The sequence below is a fragment of the Cottoperca gobio genome, chromosome 15 (assembly GCF_900634415.1).
Source record: "Cottoperca gobio chromosome 15, fCotGob3.1, whole genome shotgun sequence".
Lineage (NCBI taxonomy): Eukaryota > Metazoa > Chordata > Actinopteri > Perciformes > Bovichtidae > Cottoperca > Cottoperca gobio.
This window is the reverse complement of record NC_041369.1, coordinates 1,744,949-1,764,227: the sequence shown is the minus strand read 5'-3', so window position 1 is coordinate 1,764,227 and position 19,279 is coordinate 1,744,949. Positions and strand designations below refer to the sequence as shown.

At 43.3% G+C, this 19,279-nt stretch overlaps 1 protein-coding gene across 6 annotated transcripts in view; it reads right to left on the bottom strand.

Annotated features, from left to right (window-relative positions):
- birc6 (baculoviral IAP repeat containing 6) overlaps nucleotides 1–19,279 on the bottom strand; it is a 96,581-nt gene that overhangs the window by 63,505 nt on the left and 13,797 nt on the right. For 3 of the 6 annotated variants that reach the window (XM_029450062.1, XM_029450064.1, XM_029450063.1), the window contains exons 7-32: nucleotides 19,020–19,245; nucleotides 18,754–18,914; nucleotides 16,454–16,512; nucleotides 14,534–16,213; nucleotides 13,670–13,819; nucleotides 13,303–13,528; nucleotides 12,196–12,356; nucleotides 11,845–11,976; nucleotides 11,207–11,338; nucleotides 10,893–11,059; nucleotides 10,295–10,428; nucleotides 9,910–10,071; nucleotides 9,200–9,331; nucleotides 8,468–8,565; nucleotides 8,241–8,388; nucleotides 7,896–8,029; nucleotides 6,874–7,020; nucleotides 6,031–6,305; nucleotides 5,560–5,868; nucleotides 3,857–3,956; nucleotides 3,416–3,630; nucleotides 3,105–3,313; nucleotides 2,118–2,470; nucleotides 1,523–1,742; nucleotides 385–521; nucleotides 63–200 (exon numbers count right to left, since the gene is read on the bottom strand). In XM_029450062.1, the coding sequence (XP_029305922.1) occupies nucleotides 63–200; nucleotides 385–521; nucleotides 1,523–1,742; nucleotides 2,118–2,470; nucleotides 3,105–3,313; nucleotides 3,416–3,630; nucleotides 3,857–3,956; nucleotides 5,560–5,868; nucleotides 6,031–6,305; nucleotides 6,874–7,020; nucleotides 7,896–8,029; nucleotides 8,241–8,388; nucleotides 8,468–8,565; nucleotides 9,200–9,331; nucleotides 9,910–10,071; nucleotides 10,295–10,428; nucleotides 10,893–11,059; nucleotides 11,207–11,338; nucleotides 11,845–11,976; nucleotides 12,196–12,356; nucleotides 13,303–13,528; nucleotides 13,670–13,819; nucleotides 14,534–16,213; nucleotides 16,454–16,512; nucleotides 18,754–18,914; nucleotides 19,020–19,245 (6,005 nt within the window). The remainder of the gene's footprint in view (nucleotides 1–62; nucleotides 201–384; nucleotides 522–1,522; nucleotides 1,743–2,117; nucleotides 2,471–3,104; nucleotides 3,314–3,415; nucleotides 3,631–3,856; nucleotides 3,957–5,559; nucleotides 5,869–6,030; nucleotides 6,306–6,873; nucleotides 7,021–7,895; nucleotides 8,030–8,240; nucleotides 8,389–8,467; nucleotides 8,566–9,199; nucleotides 9,332–9,909; nucleotides 10,072–10,294; nucleotides 10,429–10,892; nucleotides 11,060–11,206; nucleotides 11,339–11,844; nucleotides 11,977–12,195; nucleotides 12,357–13,302; nucleotides 13,529–13,669; nucleotides 13,820–14,533; nucleotides 16,214–16,453; nucleotides 16,513–18,753; nucleotides 18,915–19,019; nucleotides 19,246–19,279) is intronic. The other 3 variants (XM_029450067.1, XM_029450066.1, XM_029450065.1) reach the window with 1 other exon arrangement.

Sequence of the window (19,279 nt, the reverse complement as noted above, 5' to 3'; positions counted from 1 at the left end):
TGTAGGTCTCAGACAAAAAGTGAATTCATCAAATGTGAAGGACAATTGTGCAGTTCATATACCTGTAAAAGTTCTCTCTCGTTCTTTCACTCCAAGGTGCTTCTTCCCACCTGAGGCCTCATCTTCTATATTGGCTACATAGTCCAACAGTCTGGACACCAACATCACGACCCAGCTGATCATGGGGATATCCAAAACACCTGGAAACACACAAACATACAGACTCTTGTACTTGTACCTCATTTGTCAAATGAATAATCTGCTGAATTAATAAATGTAAGTATACACATTCACAATGATGTAAATCTCTGTAATTTCTGCTCCATAAAATGTCATCAGCTCTGGTATGCATTTGTAACCCTGCCCCACTGATGGTCACTTTACCGTCACTCCTGCGCTGGGCAGCAGCTTGTGGCTGCTGCAGTGGAGACAGCAGACTGTCCAGCAGGTTCAGGAGGCCCTCCAACACACCACTGTTACTTAAGGATCTCTGGCCAATGCAGGACAGGAGCATGAACACCCTGGGATGAAATAAGATGGAAAATACTGCAGTTACTAGTGTCCACCAGAGAGCGAGAGAGAGAGAGAGAGAGGGAGCGAGAGAGAGAGAGAGAGGGCAAGAGAGGGGGCGAGAGAGAGAGCGAGAGGGGGCGAGAGAGGGGGCGAGAGAGGGAGCGAGAGAGGGAGAGAGAGAGAGAGGGAGAGAGAGGGAGAGAGAGGGGGGCGAGAGAGAGGGAGCGCAAGAGAGGGAGCGCAAGAGAGGGAGCGCGAGAGAAAGAGAGAGAGAAAGAGAGAGAGAGAAAGAGAGAGAGAGAAAGAGAGAGACAGCGAGAGAGAGAGAGAGAGAGGGAGAGAGAGGGAGAGAGAGGGAGAGAGAGGGAGAGAGAGGGAGAGAGCGAGAGAGAGCGAGAGAGAGGGGGCGAGAGAGAGGGAGCGAGATATGGAGAGATGGAGCGAGAGGGAGCGAGAGCAAGAGAGCAATAGAGAGCTAGATAAGGAGATAGGAAGAGAAAAAGAGAGCGATAAGGAGATAAAGAGAGAAAGATCGAAAAGAGAGCAATAAAGATAGAGAAAGGGAGATATGAGAGATAGAGAGTGCAAGAGAGGAAAGAGAGCAATAACGATAGAAAAGGGAGATAGGAGATAGAGAGAGAAAAAGAAAAAGAGAGAAAGAAAGAGACAGAGCGAAAGAGAGAGAGAGAGAGAGAGAAGTAGAGTATGAGAAGAGGAGAGATGAGATCTAGGATAAGAGATATAGAGCGAGAGCGAGAGAGAGCGCGAAGAGCGAGAACCCAGTAGATACAGGTCAGAGAGTATATGGAGAGAGACAGAGAGAGAGAGAGAGAGAGAGAGAGACAGAGACAGAGAGCGAGAGAGACAGAAGCACCTGCTGATCAAAGTGAAGTTAGCAACAACAAGGCTAACTTAAGGTGGGCTGACCTTTAAGGTGGACCAGCTATTCTCATTTTTGTGGAAAAAAAGACATTTGGCTGCTGGGCATGTCAACTTTTCTGGCCCCTACCTGTCCTGAGGGAAGATGAGCAGTTGTTCAGAGTTGTAGAGCTCTTGCAGTACGTTGGAGAGGAACTGGCCCCACCAACGCTCGCCTCCACAGAGCTGAACCAACAGCAGGCCGGCGTGAAGACGGATCTTAGGCGTCCCACTGATGCAAAGGTGTTTGAAAAGCTCCTCGCAGGCTTGGGCATGGAAGGTACTCTGGAGCACTGAGGGCACAGAGTGGCCTGAAAATATACAGACACATCATGTGTGAATTAACATCACAAGCAGGTTGCTGTCCATCTTCTACTGGTTAAATTCGGCATTTGTAACTTTGTCATCTCCAAAATATAACACATAAGGTGAACAATATTGCCAAAGCATCAAGTAAACTCAAATAATTATATTGAAAGAACAAGATAATGGTAGAAAACAATAAATATGTTTTGTTGCATGTGTGTATATATGTGCTTGTGTGGGATTCCGATTGTTTTATAAGTGAATCTAATCTTTGTGTGAGTGTTGCATAAGTCTACTGTATACAGAAGTGATTAATGTTTGTTTAAAGAAACAATTAACGGCAATGTTTGTGGGGTTTTTTTTAAATACAACTTGCTCACCATTGTTGGAGTGCAGCAGACTGAGGAGTGTGTCCAGAAGGTAGCGGATGATGGTCCTCAGCTGCTCTGTGGATGAGTTGTGAACCAGCTCCTGGACCTCCGGAGCACCGGCTGTTGGGAGAGATTTGCGGCTGGCCCCCAGTGATACACGCAGCCGCTGGACGGCGTGGTGAGCCAGGTTGAGTTGCAGCTGCAGCTGGATGCAGTCCTGGTAGGCTGAGAAAACACGCTGGTCCTCCTCCACCACCTTGTCTGGCTTTCGTAAGAAGTACTGGGCATTGTTAGCGCTGTTGAGAGGCGGCAGGTCGATGTTCTGCAGAAGGGTCTCCAGCCGATGGCAAGCTAGATTGTATCTGGTAAACAAGAACAGGAGATTAAAAGGGAATTAATACACGACTGAAAGTGGCCCCCAACATCTACATATATCTTCCTGTTTAAGTAACATTTGCTTAATTTTACAGTGGCCAGCTGTTTTAGGAAATTACTAATTCAATATCATACGAGTGAGACTTTTTATTTTATTTTTTAAACGTATGTCTTCAGTAGGGACCAATGGTCTTGGGGCTAAAAGTCATAGACAGTAGTACGAGTCAGAAAGTAATGAGATTGACAAAGTTTCGTTTTTTACGTGGGATTTGTTGATAAGAAAAATGTGAAATACTGCCTTTAATAAGCTTTCACCAAAGCATACACGTACAGTACCAGTCAACTTTGACTGGTAAGCACAACATATGCATGAATCTGACAGAATGCTCATGGTGCTATAGATAGAAAGATGTAGAATGAATGAAGCTTTTGAATGTCAAGACAATCCAAAACACCGATAAAAAAACCCACAAAGATGTCTCAGATGATGACATTTATTTTTTCACTAATGCTTGAGAAAATGATTAATCTAATGAACAGATTTTTGGTCAATTCAAGGCAAAGTCAGTCAAACGCAGTTGGAATACTCAAGTGCTGGAGCTGATTTACTCCCAGCCTTACCTGCACTGGATGTCCTCCTGCAGTGCCACCATCATGGTCAAGTGCTGATCCACATCAGGCTGACTGGCTGCCTCGCTCTCTCCCCGCAGGGGATCATGCATCAACTTAAGCTCACTCTCCCAAGGCAGGATGTAAGTGTGGCCATAGTAGAAGCCCAGTGGGATCTTTGCCCGAGCATTGGTGCTGCCGTAGCGCCCAATCACAGTGATCTAAGAGTTGTAAGAAGCAAACAAGGAGAATGCATTATTATGGTAAACTAACAAAAGCAAAAAAAACTCATCAGGTCGACAATCATGCAGCAAAATACATACCTTCATGAACCTGCATACAGGTGGTGGCAGCAGGTCGTGCAGAATGAGGGAGTGGGTGCTGATGTCGGTGGCCACCACAAGCCTGCGACCGTCCACCTCCTCACCCAGTGTCCAGATGTCTATCGACAGAGAGGCGAGGTCACCGCAGGTCGGGATCAGAGCGTCCGTCAGCAGCACGGGACGGCCAAAGTCCAGCGTGACAAAGCGACGAGCTCCTAGGGAGAAAGGAAACGGGAAGTTCACTCTGGAAAAATCTTTTTAGATGACATTTCCATACTTTGTTTATAACCTGTAACAAATGTAACATGATTGAAAAGAAACTTGCGGTACACTTTCATACTCTCAAATCAAAAATGTACTTCAGTATCTAAGAGTTCATATAAATGAACCTTTTCAAGCACCAGTTAGGTGGTATATATGTGATATTGCTACATGACATACCAGAGTGCATCCGCTCTATGATGATGGACTGGTGTGGAGGAGGCTGCAGGAAGTGAGACGCCTGGGAAATGGCCAGAGCCAGACCACTGCCCATGGGGCTCTGCGGTGAAAAGAAAACATTATTCCATTACTAAAAAAGAAACTTCAAATATTTTATTTTAGTGCACTTTTATTTTAGTGCACTGAGTCAGGTAAAAGGTAGCCTTTTAATTAACTCTTCTTTCACATTGTTTGTTACTCAGGCTGGGGATCGTTTAAAATGTTCATATCTAGTGTTGATGCCGAAGAGTCTTTTTTTAGATGCCAAAAGCAGACGATGTCCTTCCTTTTAACTACGGGTTCACATGCGCATCACACCTCGTGTATCCTGCGTCCGTTGGAGCGTTGGTTGTGTACATTAGAAATTATGAGGCTAAAAATAGTACATCTCCAGCCTTACTTTTACAAATATAAACTGTTTATGTTTTGCAAAAACCTGGGAACGAAAGATAAGGCAAAAAAAAGGAATGTTTGATATAATTTGATTGATACATATCACATTATAAATAAAGTTGCAATTTTGATGAGCTTAAATATTCCTTTAGGCTTAAACATTTTGAAAAATGATTGATTAAGCTGCAAACAAAGAATCTACATGCATAAATAAACTACACAAAACATCTTCAATCATGATCCTTACAGATCCCAGTGTGAAATGTTGGCAACAGTAAAGTTGCGTTTGTTGCAGGGTGCTTCTTTAAGTAGCCAAAGTATAACCAAACCAACAGTCCATTTCTATAACGACAGTTTCAGTTTCCTCTGAAGGAGCATCCAGTCTCTCCTGGCTTTGATCCCAACAGCAGCAGTTGGTGTATTCAAATAACTCAACCAACCCTACTGTGCCCGTTTTGGATTTCTTAAGGATTGCTACGTCGCAGGTCTTTATCTTGTTTTTCATATTCGTACAGTACAATTTTCAAAATCAATCCAAATGGGAACAAAAATTCAGGGGTTTCAATCACCTTGGCAGAGTGGGAAAGAATATAGAGGGACCATGTAGTCATTTGTAAGTAGTCAGATTGAGAATTGCACAAATTGAAATCCTTCACAGAGCATAGATCACTCCTTTAGAATAATCAATTCTGATCTCTGCTGGTATAGTCATAGACAAGTGTGCAACCTGCTTCATATGTTGTGGCAGTGCCCTGCAGTCAAGTCCTTTTAGAAGGGTTTCATACAGTTTTCAGAAATTATGAATATAAATCTCTCTCCTTGTCCTTGGTAAAAAACAGACAGGTGGGACGGAGTGGCTCACTGATCAGCTCCGGCACCAACGGCATGTACGTGTTGTTTTATGTCGATTGAGGGTTAAAGAAGCTGTAATGCTTTTGGTGAGAAACCATATTAATCTATTTTTTTATGTATAAAGGTTAAGCTAAGTGGGAGGGGTGGGTCAGTCATGGTTCAGTTACAGAGCAGGTAACCTTTTTAGACTTTGTGCATCCTAATAGTATTTTCTTTTGGGAAGATAATATAAATAATGAGAAACTCCCTTTCTATGATTTTTCTCACCACCTTCACCTTTGGAGGCGGGTAAATATATCACATCATGATAATGTCTAATATTGTCTCTTGGTATGCAACTGAGGTTTGATACCAAGCCTTGCATGAGAGAAGAGGGCGCTGCCATTAACCAACCAAGCATATAGCTGCATGTAACTAACCGTCTTGGCTTTCTGTGTGTTCTTGTGTGCGGCCAGGTTGACAGGGCCAGGGTCCATCATAGAGCCGGGGAACAGGTGAGCCAGCTCAGCGCTAAAGGCTGCCGACACCGCCTCGTTGGGCGGCGTGAGAGGAGGGGTCATGAAGAGGGGTGTAGTTTTAGGTGTCGGGGGGATGACATCAGAGGGGTGAATGAAGAAGCCCGGAGCAGAGGAGGGGTTGGAAGGTACAGAGTTGTGGATGGGTCCCACACTGGAGGCAGAGGCTGCTGCAGAGGTGGTCTGATGCAGCTTAGCCTCAAGCTTGGCCTTCTGTTCCCAGCACAGACAAAGAGGTGTTACTAACACAAGATAAAATACTTGACTGCTATTAAAACAGTATAATAACTTGCAGACAAAAATTCTACATCTGAATACTCCGGTAGTCATATATAAGCCAGAAGTGTGTGATGAAATGTTTCAGTTTGACTCAACCTGCATGGTCCGTTGGGATCTTTTTTCCAGAATGCCACATAAATAATAAGAGCAAAAGGGACGTGCGTGCGTGGCTTGATCTTTCACCTGCTGCTGCAGCTTCAGCAGCTGCTGTTGTTTCTCCTGCAGGACCTGCAGCTGCTGCTCCGCGGACACCATGGCGTGGGACAGTGATTGGAGCGCCACCTGAGCTGCAGAGCTCAGGGCTGTAGAAGCTTCCCCAACCGTTCCTGTCGACAGGCCACCCACCGCAGGAGTCACGCCAAATGTACTTACTGGGGTTAAAGAGTAACGGTTCAGGCAATGATCAGTTCACAAGGTTCGTATAGAGTAAAATTCAAGCACTTTTAAGTTCCTAAACCCAAAATTTCCAACCAATTTCTATCACATCTACATTGTTTCTATAAATACAATTTCAAAAAATGAAGTTTACAGAATTCCTGTATACCCCCAGCAATCAATTTATATGATCAATTTGTTTATTTTACCAGCTGTTAATATTATTTTAAATGCTCATGTTTTGATCATGATGCTCATCATTATGCTTAGTTAGCTCAGGTCTGCTCCACGTCTGGTGTGAGACGCCAGGACACAACATATAAATATTACGACTGGATCGTGTCATTTCAACTATTAAAGAAATATTGCTTTACATGAGTGATTGTGTATATGAAACACCAGAATGTGTTGAAAATCAAGCATTTTCAAGGAGTATATTCAAATTCAAGCATATTCCTAACCTTGAAAACACAACGGTAAAAATTAAGCATTTTCCAAACTTTGGAGACCTTTGGAACCCTGAGTTCATGTGCCAAAGACAATTGAGATGAAAGTAATGTTTACCGGTGAACATGCTGGCGTCATCTCGTTCCACCCGTGTGCCATCACTAGTGGAGATACAAGTAAAGTGCAACGGCTCTACTTCCAGGAGTCCTGTTAATGCAGTGAAGCTGCCTTCTGCTGCTGCACAGCTGCTCACTTTCCCATTCCCTGCAGGACACGCAACACAAAATCATTCAAGGAAACGTCTGAGCTTCAGCAGTCTCCTAACTCACTCCAGCTTTTCCCCATTTCACAATTACATAGTAGGGAAATAAAGATATACTGGGGGTTTTGCATTGCTCAATTATATCCAGCAAACGTTGACATTATATGCATATATCACTAAATTGTTACACCATGAAAACCTGCTTACATTTTATAGTATAGTATAGGAAACAAATGGATTAATGTAAGATTCTGAATTGATTTATAACTTCCAATAATTGATTTATAAAAAACGTTTTTCTCTCCAAAAGAACACAGATATTGCTACTGATGGCAGTGTACTGATCCTACACACCAAGTTAAAGTTGTGTGACTGGTTGAAAAATCACACAAAATACCAGTATTACATGTTATATTGGGGACAAGTTTCTGAGAAATAAAAAGGCAGCTCACCTAAAACAAAAATGTATGCCCCACTTTTATTTATGTAACAGGCAGCATTTGTATAACTTCAACTTGTTATTCTTGAAGTCATTTAGACATTTTAGTAAGAAGTATTTACCTCCTGTATTAAGTTTGCCTTTTTGTGTTAACAATATTGCAATCAGTTGATATAACGTTTTATGCTTGCACATTAAATCATTTTGATTAATCTCTCCTGTAACATGATATAACTGTTGACTTTCACGTTCTATTGAAGGGTGTTTACATCCATATCAGGTCAACAGTTAACAACAACTGGAGTCACCTTTATACATAATCACGATATTAAATGGCCAAAATGTATTGGACGAAGTTCAAACCATTTAATGTTATTTGATATACATTGTTTACCACTCAGTGACAGTCTGGTGTATCTTAATGTGAATAGCTCATACCTGACAGGATGTCAGAGAGATCAATCTCATCTGACTGGACTCCGATGCTGCTGTTGAAGGCATTCTTACAGGAGGACCCACTGACCTCCAGGTCAAAGAGCACCGGGTCAAACGGAGAGCTGTACAGGCCGTACCTGGAAGGAAGAGGACAGGACAGGGGAGAGGAGACGCTTGTGTTTAGGTAGAAACATCAAGGAAGTTAGAACAATGCTACAGAGACAATACCAACAAGTATAAATGAGCATTACTTCAGCAGTAGTTGGAACTACTTGTATCTACCAATTAATAAATTAGGTAATAGAATTAAATGGTGTTAGGCAGTCTTGCAGGTAATAGTTGAAGTACCTGGTCTGCAGCAGTGCCTCCAGTGGGGTGAGGCGGTCCTGCAGCTGTCGAGAGATGGTGGTGAGCAGGGAGGCGCAGGCGGTGCTGCAGCCTGCCAGGTCCTCTTCCTTCACATAGTTCAACAACACAAAGTACCAGAACACCGAGCCTGAAACAAGACAGCACAGGGAGAGGTAAGGCGATGAGTACTGGTGTATGTTGTTCTGTATTGTTGTTCAGTTACTTACCACCAGTTGCTGCTGCAGGCAAGTAAAGCATATTGTCTAGCATTGCCTTCAGAAGACTTACGCCAAAACCCTGCTGACTTGGGTCCCCTTTCCCATTGCTACAGCAAAAGAAAATACAACAGTATGTTCATTATTATCGTCATATAAATCCAAAATTCTCAAGTGATAAAGAAAGATCAAATGCTTCATCGTATAGGCCTTTTCCACTACTGGAACTAAACGAATGCAACATCTGGTTTATAACACGGCAAACAAATAATATCACAGGACGATGTGTTCTGCAAGGAAGTTTGCTTCCATATACAGGTATACAGGTTCTAATACTGAATAAAAAATGACTTTTTAAATAGCATTTCCAGTAATACTTGGGTGGTGTTGGTATTTTTGGTAAAATCAAGTAGCAATTCCAGTAGTCAACCATTTGGTTATATTTTATTTAGCTGCCCCCTCACCTCAGTTAACCTGGCCATCTGAACAGGGTGAAACTGATGCTATAAAGCGATAATGAGGGATTAAGGAATATTAGGATAGAAGTGCATCTCCCATCAATATAAAATACTACAACGATCCCTTTCAGCTGCTCAATTAATGTAATTTCACTGGTTAATGTTTACATGTTCATCCATTTGGTGGTCTCCTGTTTAGTATCAAGGCATTTATGCTACAGTCGTAAACTTCCCATAGTGTAAAAGAGCTTAAAGCATTACCACAGAAATAAACCATGCTTCTTACCTAATACAAAGTGCAAGAAAGCGAGCACATTTGTGCGCTATGCTCCGGCCAGCCTCGAAGAAACACATCCGCACAATTCCCGTTAGGCGCGTCCGGGACTTTGCCAGCAGGCCCTCCTTTCCTTCTCTTAAACTAAAAAGAAGACACAGGATATATTACACGTCTGTAAAATGTCAAATTAGAAGTAATGCATGACCCAGATGTTCTAGATCAGTGGTCCCCAAACTAAGGCCCCCTCCACATTTGGCCTAGCCCCCTGAACAATACCAGCGACGCATTATGATTTTTTTTTTCAGTCTGGCCACGCGAATCCTAGACTAGCCCCTGTCAAATAGAACGGAATAATGGCGAAAAGGTTAGGTAAGAGAAAAATTGATTCAGAATGCAGGGTATTTAACCTGCAGTGGTCAAACGATAATTTGTTTGTTCAATGCAAAGAAAAGGCTGTTTGTCTCATCTGTTATTTCCTGACTTTTTTTTCTGTGAAGATCCCAGAAAGGGTTATTAATATTTGGTTATGTGTGGCTTTTTGGAAGACAATAAATGTTTACGTTTAGGCACCCCTGCGATCGTCACACTTTTTCTGTTACAAACTGACCCCGGCCCCCATCAGAGAAGGGAACAATTATGTGGCCCTCACAGGAAAAAGTTTGGGGACCCCTGTTCTAGATGATGCAGTCGTATTTGCTGTGCAAAAGCTCTAGAACTACCTGCAAGGTCCATTGGAGAAAACCCCAGCCAGCCAGCACAAGATGTCGAGGATGAGGCTTTGGGCGTGTTCAGTGGCCGGGCTGCTGTCTGTGCGGCGACACAGCGCGTCCAGCAGCTTCTCGTGGAAGTCTGGGAACTGCAGCATAGCACAACGTTGGACCCTGAAAAGCACAGAGGAACAAAAATACAGTCCGGCTTAAAGTTAATATCGGCAATACGAACAGTAGAGACAAGCAATCCACAGAGGCACTGTCGTCTGATTGAATGTGTGTTAATGTTAACAATAAACTAACTTTCTCCGTTCCATGCGTTTAGTGTTCATTATGACAACATTTTGACAGTACTAACAGAACCTGATGTCCCATCCTTCAACAGTGATCTGACCTTTCTTTGGGCATTGATGTCTTCTTAAACCTTCTGATTGTGACAGAAACTTCCTGCAGCAGGTCACAGCCTCGCAGGTTTTCTACTTTCTTCGAGGGTGCTGAGGTCTCGCTTTTCACTGCAGAGACCTTCTCCTACAGACAGACAGACACAATAAACTAATGAAATGATGTGACTGTGCGTCAATGGTGAAGCAATCATTCATTTTATTACTTGACCTAAAATTTTAAAAAAAGGCACACATCAAAGTTCATTAAACAATGCCATTGTGAAAATGATGAATTTGGATATTTTGACAGTTTGAAATGTATCTGATTAAATATGTACAACTTTGTATCCTTTGCTTTGCAGAGGAGAACTACTAAGAGGATAGGTTTCATATTTTTCAAGTCCGTCCTAAAACAAAAGTCAGGTACACTCATACTAACCTAAAATAAACCTGAGAATATATTTTTGGACTAAACTAAGACTATGGAATTTGTCCCTCAGCACTTACATTAGAAGCACACGTGGCCAGTATGTATAAGAGATATTTTAAAAAATATGAATCTATCTTTAAAAAAAAAAAAACCTAGAAGCTGTGAATGTGTACCGGTACCTTAGAGGCCTGAGCCCGTTGCAGCAGGGTCGACAGTGAGTGGGCTTTGGTGCCCTGGGGCTTGGCACTAGGCATTCTCACCACAGGCCGGGGGCTCTCCTCCATGCCCCTGTCACTCACTGCTTTGATGTGAACCAGGAAGGAGCGGTACTTGCCTCCTGCCATGCCTGCAGTGGAGGGGAGCAACAGTACAACTGAGAAACACTGACAATTTGCATTCACAATTTAATATCCTCTTCCTGAGCACAAAAACCTTCAGGGTCAGGTTGGGATCGGGTCAGGCTGACTTTACAGAAACGGGTAACTGTTTTTACCTTTGACCAGCTTGGGACTGGTGAGGCTGAGCATGCCTGCGTGGCCAGAGAGGTCCAGCCCACTGGCCAGCCACACTGGACCACACAGGATATCCTCCTTGTGGTCCTCTAGGAATGGACACAGCATGGAACCTACAGCAAACACATTAACCACAATACTCAGGGCAGATAACACCCACATTAAGAGTTTGACAATGTTAAACAAAAACCATGAAAGATTACAAATAAAATGGATTGGATGATAAACTGACACAACACAATGTATAATCACCCAGTAGCCAATCAAATATGTATGTGCACACATTCCTGGTAAGTTAGTTAGAAACGTGAACAATGAGTTCTACTATTTACCTTGTAATCGTTTCAACATAAAATATCAGGTCAATATCAGATCAATCTTGAAATTCAAAGAGTATCATGATCATCCGCAAACTGCAACTTACCACGTTTATAGGTGCAGAAACGCAATACAAGCAAAGACATTTATAGTGAACTCTGGACCTTTATGACAAAGTTCCTCAGATATTTGATCGTCTTGGTTAAAATAATGACTTCGGAAAGTGAGAGAAACTATAAGATTTCCAAATCTGAAATCAAGCAAAAAGCAAATCTGAAAATGAACTGGTTGTATTCTTTACCTGATGTCTCCTCAATGTCCATGAACTGGATGTCCTCTGTGAAGTCGTGCAGCAGAGGCTGGCCGTTTCTTTCCCCGTTAGCATGGAGGATGCTGGAGAGGGGAAAGGAGATCTGTCTGTCCACCGCTGTCTCTGTTAAAGACATGAGGCCAGATTTAGACACAGATAATGGTTCCATATTCAAAAAGCCCTAATAATTCTAGCTGATATTGTAAGGACAAAAAGAAGATCTTGAAATACCCTGAAAACATTGTAGTTGCAAAGAACAATCTACCAACCTGGATGTATGTATACAGTACTGTACAGTTATTTAAAGCTTTCAAAAAGAATACATCTCAGTCGTGTCCTCACCGCTGACTTTGCCCAGCCCGGGTGCTTTGTTCTTCAGTAAAGTGACCTGGATCTGAGGAATGTTGATGATGTTGGCATTCAGGAGAAACTTGAAATCCACATGGCCCACCATGCAGGCCTTGGGCAGCACCAGCTCAAACACATGTTCGTCCCAGCTGGAGCTGCAAAGACAATATGGGTCACCAATTGTTTAGACATTCAACTAAAGCATTGCAGAGGACTCATTAGAAGAGGGGCCTTTCCATCAGCCATTTACTTTAAAAAGGGACTCCCCCTCTACTGAATATCTAGGAGTTAGGCTCGCAAAAAAAACTTACTGTTAAGAAAGATTAAGCAGACCTTGTAAGATGGTCCTTATTGTCATCAGACATGTCAAACCGAATTGAAACAATACAAATGAATGTAGCTATTCCATTAACCTTCTGTTGCACTTACCTCTAAATAATTTAGTGAATGAATGGAATATCTCAAGATTTGTGTGGAACAGTAAGAGGCCTCTGATTAAATATAAGACCCTACAGCAGCCTGAAGATACAGGCAGCCAAGTGAACAAGATTTTAAAAGAACGCGATTCATTTAGCGGCACTATATATTCTATACTTGGTAACTAACGACAGCAGGATTATGATCTGGATAAACCAATTGCCAAACAGAGCCCTTAGTGTACGGTTTAAGGCCTGCAAAAGGTGTCTTCTTGACAAACATGCAAGAATACTAAAATGGCCATAATCATATGTTTTGGGCTTGCCCTAGAATTTTTGGTTGTTATCAATAGATTGCCAACAAAATAATGAACAATTTTGGAAAGAAATTAATTGTTTCTCATATAATATTATTATATATCATATTATATTATTATACCTACCCAGATAAACTGATGGCACAGGATGAAAATCTCTTGTAAAACCTTTTTGCTGCTAGCTAGACAACCATCATGTGGAAGTGGCTGCAGGCCAACCCCTAAACTCTATGGGAAACTAACATGTCAATGTGAAATACTGAAATAAATGTTGCTCATATTTACAAAAGACATTCAAAGACCCGGTTCCTGTGCAATAACTCCTACCCATTCTTTTTGGTTGAAAATATCAATAAAATTAAAGATACCCATCACTCTGAAGCTTCCAGGTCCGAGTGTGTTGGGCTGCATCTCCGTGGTGCTGCTGGTGAAGGTGCTGTGGGTGGCGTCGCTGCTGCTGCTCTTGCTGCACCTCCACCCAGCATGGTGGCACAGTGGCCGAGAAGCGGGGGATCAACGTCTCGAAGCGTGTCAGCTCCACTAGTGACATCAGGCTCTCTGTGCTCAGCGGTTGGTCCACCAAGAGGTCCACTCCTGTAAAAAAAGGCAATTTCAGGGACAATTGCTAGACATCAGATTAACAGCATCACAGATAATGGAACACTGAAATGTGGTCCGAAATGCCAAACCCAAAGTGGAGAAGTAATAACAGAGAGTGTCTTGTGTCAGTGTTACCTGTGATCCCAGGGCTAGAGGGGTTGGAGGAGGGCTTGGCACCCTCAAGCAGCAGTTCAGCCCCTTTAGAAAGGGGGCCATCAATAAACATGTCTCCATCGTCTAGATCGTCACAGACCCCTCCAATTTGAAGGAAATGAAGTTCTCCACCTTCGGAGGAGGTAAGAAAAAAAATGAATACCTACAAATTATTTCACAAAGTTTATTTAATTTTACAGTATATCAACTCCTCTACCTGCAGGTGCTGAACTACTACAATATATGCATACAGTGAGTTATATAAACTGATACGCCATGAAGATATGTTGAGAAAACATATCCTACAGCAAGGCTGGACATCAACCTTGCTGATTTTGTTTTAATCATAATTACCAATTCACATTGCAGTGCAGCACATGCTGAATGAGAAGAAGCAAGATCTGTTTGATATTAATATAACTTCATACCAATAAATATATTAATGGACATCAGTAGTGATTTGATGGTTTAATTGTGCATCGAACACAATTCACTGACTGAGTCAGTCATTTTAGGTCAATTGATAATGTAATCATTCTACAGCTTAAAAATTAACTTGTCACTACTCTCTGGTGGACAAACACACACACACACACAGTCTACACACACAGTCTACATACACACACACACACACAAACAGTCCACACACACACAAACAGTCTAAACGCACACACAAACACACACACACAATTAACATTTGCCAAAAACTTAAGTGACAATCTTTTTAAGGAAATTACTGAATTAGTTAAACACAATACATTAAATACAATTAGATTAAAAAAACATTAATCAGGGCCAGTAGTCAACAGCGCTGCAGGGAAACAGCTCCAGGAAGGAAACACTCACCTTTGGTGCAGGCACAAAGGCGGTCAGTCCCGGAGCAATAGGTAACCGAGACAAAGGGGTCCGTCTCCTCTGCCGAACCTTCCTTCTTAGGCGGCTCCACCTTGGCCAGGACCTCCAACGTGGACAGGTCCAGTATCATAATGTATCCAGCCTGTGTGGTCACCACCAGGTGGCCCAGGCCAGTCACCTCTAACCGTTTGCTCTCTTTGTGGCTCAAGGCAGAGGTGGAGGGACTGATGACAGTAGTGCTGCTGCTGGTTGTGGCTGCTCCACATGCAGTCCCAGTTCCAGCAGAGCCTGCCGGGGCCATTCCAAACCCAAAAGAGCCCTTTTTGGACCCGGAGGGGAGAGCCTCCTCGGGAGCCTCTTCACTGTCATCCTCCCTGCTATCAAGCACATCTGGAGGAAGCAATATAAGAGAGGTGATGGCATCACAAGGGTCCCAGATCTGTTGCACCTTGACGGGTTCCTCATCCAAGGTGACAATACGGGTGGAGTAGTTGAGCTTGTAGAGTGCAAGATAGCCTCCACTCCCACCACTTGGGGACCGCTGCTGCTGCTGCTGCTGCTGCTGCTGCTGGTGGTCTCCTGGGGGCAGAATGAGGGGTGTCTGAGGCGGTGAGCCCCCAGAGTGGTGGCCTTCCACCCCATTGGCAACTGAGTGTAGGGAGTCTCCTTTGCGCTGGCTGCAGAGTGCAGAGTGCAGGCGGTTGAGATTGTTGAGAGCCTCGACTTGGTTTGATGCACTCAGAGATTCAGTGCCACATGGCTGCAGGCCGACCAGAAGGTGAACACCATCCCAGCAGGGCGTGATAGAGTCCACGTAAAGATTCTCCTCTTCCAGCGGTTTGGGAAGCCTCAAGCACTGCACCAGTGCTCCAGGTCGAGGCGGGGTAGAGGCAGTCGCTGCAGCCAGCGTGCTCCATTTGTCCATGTGACCGTCTAACCCTGCCAGATTAGTTGCTGCATCAGCAAACTGCTGAATGTAAGTGATAGGAGGATCCTGGAGAAGAAGCTGCTCGTGTGTGTCGAACTCCATCTCTATAATTTGTGGCACAGTGAAGCCCTCCTCGTGGAGCCCCTTGCTCATTAGGTTGTTCATTTGAGTAAACACCTGCCCTGAGGACTTGTCATCCACCTCTCTGATACTGTACAGCAGCAGAACAGGTATAGTCCTGCGCACAGCCGGTAGAGAGGAGGGGCTTGGTGGTTGGGAACCTACTAGGTTAGAGAAGCCCTGCTCCTGGGCTGCAATCTGGGGGTTGCAGGTCTCTATCTCCATGGGGCCTTGGTCCTGTAGAGGCCCAGGGTGGAAGGGCTCAGGGCCCTGAGTCCTAAGGGGACCATCTGTGGTCCTGCGTGATGTAGCTGAGGCTGTGGGTGGAGGTGGGGGTCCCGCCATGGGGGGGCCGGATGCTGAGCGGTAGCTGAGCAGGCCTCCGGCCAGCAGACAGGGAAAGGGAATGTTGTGGTGGTCAGCGACCTTGTCCTTTGCTTTGGCCTGGCTGTGGGCCTTGGCTTGGTTTAGTGAGGGGTTGGCACCCAATTCCTCCAGGTCCTTGACCGTGTCCTCCAGCACACTGGCCACCACCTCCCACTGGAGCTTCTCTGGCTGCTGGAGCACACTCAGCGACGTCAGCCCTAGGCTCACATCCATGCTCTCCCACTGGGACTGTTGGCCTGGAACAGAAGCAAGAGAAGAGGTCTGATGTTTTCAATGTCAAGAACATGACACCAATGAGGGAAAATGCCATTTCAATTAAGGCCTTATATAAAGAGAAAAAGAGATTGATGTTTAAATGAAAGCATTTAAAGTAAAAGTAGAAGTTAAAGTCAAGTCAAGTATCTACGTAGCTTCCGATAAAGTTTGTCCAAATCCAAAAAACATCACCAACACAGTGTATATTCAAGTTTTCATACCTGTTAATGACTCTGATCGGGAATGCTCGTCGCTGTCTGAATCCTCCAACTGGTCGTCACTGGAAACGAAGAAGTGGTTAAAAAAACAAATGACGAATGATGAAACACAAACTGATAACTGTGTTACTCACTGACTCATACAAGATTCCTACACAGAAAAAAGAACTGAGTTGTTGTGTCACAGTATGTGGCCACTCCAGTCATCCACACTTCTGTTATTATAGTTTTTTGAAAAGGCATGATCATGCTATGAAGGAGTTATTTACCAACTGTTTAAGGCTACAAGGAGCTAAAAATGATTAGTCACCTGTCATGTGAGTGACAGGTCATTAATCAGCTAGTTAGAGTTGACAGAACAGGGGCAAGGCAAGGCCTCTGGAGCTTTGAACAACACAATGTGAACAGGAGAAACCAGTCCATTTGGTGTGACTTTTCACCATCAAATTTCCCCCCAAAGAAATCCATTTGCCTGGGAAAAACTGTAAACTCCAGGAGATTAAAGGTCCTGACCAAGAAATAGTTTGGCACATTACCGTAAAACAGATGGCCCCTGTCCTTTTTTTTTTTAACCAACCTAGATATGGTAATAACCCACTTTATTTGGAGAAAAGAATAAGAAAATATTTTTGCAAAAGGCCTCAACTTAGTTACAACCTCACTTTCAGTTTTATTACTGGGCCTGTAACATTCGCGCCCTCTCCTTATAGGGCCAACCATTGAACCCTGACAGTGATCCAGCCTGGCTGCAGATGGAGCAGGCGTCATGTGTACCTTCTTCCTTGCATTTTCTCTTTACTGCATTTGCTTTTAAATTGTACAAAGGATATCTCTATTGTTACACAGTCCCTTAAAGGATGAGCCAAAATAAGACCGTTAGGATGTTCAGAGTAGCTCTCCACTTTTTTTCCTCCCTTCATAATTGATACTTCGTTTGAATTGTGGAAACAATGTTACATTGATGGAATATTTCCCTAATTTACCAGTTGTGCATTAAATGCACAACTTTGACTTCCACAAACCAAGTATTCCAGAATTCTCCAAATCAGCAATTTTATTAAATCCAACACATCGTCCTTTCCTAGACTGCCCGACAATACATGGAATCTCTGTTCTCCTTAGATGCCTCAGCTAAAGCAGCAATATTCTTTATATATCATTAATTATCTAGTTAGCAGAATACTTCCCTAGTAGTTTTGATCAGATATAACAGAGGACTTGAAGAATGTACATACAGCATCAATATGCATCAGGCAAGTAAAACTTTAAAGCCAAAATATATCCTAATCTAATTACAAGATCAGAGCCTTTATATTATTATTGGTACGCAGGATAGTTCTCCTAAAAACGGGAAAAAACCCACAATCTCCCAGTTACATATTATAGTAGTAGGGATGTCATTCAGCACTTACAACTAGAGAACCTTCCCTTCATGGACTACACTGAAACTAAGCTTTAAATCTCCTCATTTGAAATGTGCAGACCCTATAGTCATTGTTTATTATTATTGTCATTGTTTTACTATTCTTTTTGGACACAGCTCATCACTGAATCTTTTCACATTGGATTCTTAAGCAACTTGCGTGAATGTAGCCCGGACTTAGATCACTGTTCATCACGGCAGTTCAATCTGTTTGTTAGGACATGTATTAGACAAGTTGATGATGAAATGATAGTTTGTCTGCCCTCAAGGGTCAGGATGTTAACATTAAACTGAGGCTGATGCATTATTATGAATCTCATTAACTGTCCAGATCAGTGTAATTAAAATGTACAAACCTTAAAAAAAAGAATGGTGTATAAAGCTCTCAACTTGGAGTAACTTAACACCCCATGAAATTGTGTCTCGTGGTGTAATGTTGCAGCTTGCTGTTGTGACTTACAGCCTCACATGACCTTACATAAGAAAGACTCAAATGACTTCTGTGCAGTGAGGTTATTATATATTACATTATATATTTTTGACATTATGACACACACAGACTCTCAAGGTTGGTCTGAGTTATGCTTTGTTTCTTCTCTGCTGTAGACTATGGTTCACATGTTTCCATAGCAACCTCAGCCCTTAAGGATGTGTTGTTGTGTGGCACCTTGGGGTCGTTTACATTATTTATGTGTTCTTCTGGATTTCAAATTGAGGTCTATACACCGGTTATATAAAAAGGGGTGGATCAGTGTATAACACTGCAAATAGTGCATTTTTTTATGATTGCAATGATGGAGAGTTGCTGGTCTCCAACATCAACTGTCCAGTGTGTGTGTGTGTGTGTGTATATGTGTGTGTGTGTGTGTGTGTGTGTCACCTGTCTCCCTCTAGCTTGGGCAGGTCAGAGCAGGAGGATGACTCCTCCAGCCAGGCGAGGGTTGGTCTCCGAGAATCAGTAAGGGTCTGCTCACCACCGCACAGAATCAGCTGCCTCAGGATGGCCGGGTCGTATGGATTGATGTCAAACTTCAAGTGCATCTGTTAAGCACACAATTACACACTCTGTGGCCGACACAAACATCTTTCAAGTGAAACACAAAACAGATTATACAGTCTCATGCATTCACATTTAGATGCTCTGACCTTCATCATTTTAGAGACATCCCAGATGCAGATCTTGCCCCTCTTGGTGGCAGCAGCCAGAAACTGCGGGCAGCTGCCGAAGCCATAGCAGGCGATCTTGTCCAAACTGTCGGAGCTGTTGGGAAATTGGGCGGGGCTGGTGGCCAGTGTTACTGACAGTGGCACATTCTGCGTGTGCTCGCCCTTCACAAATGGGCAATTGGGAGAATGTCGCTCATGTTCTGACCTGGGGGTAGTAGAGAAATGTTGGTAATCATTGA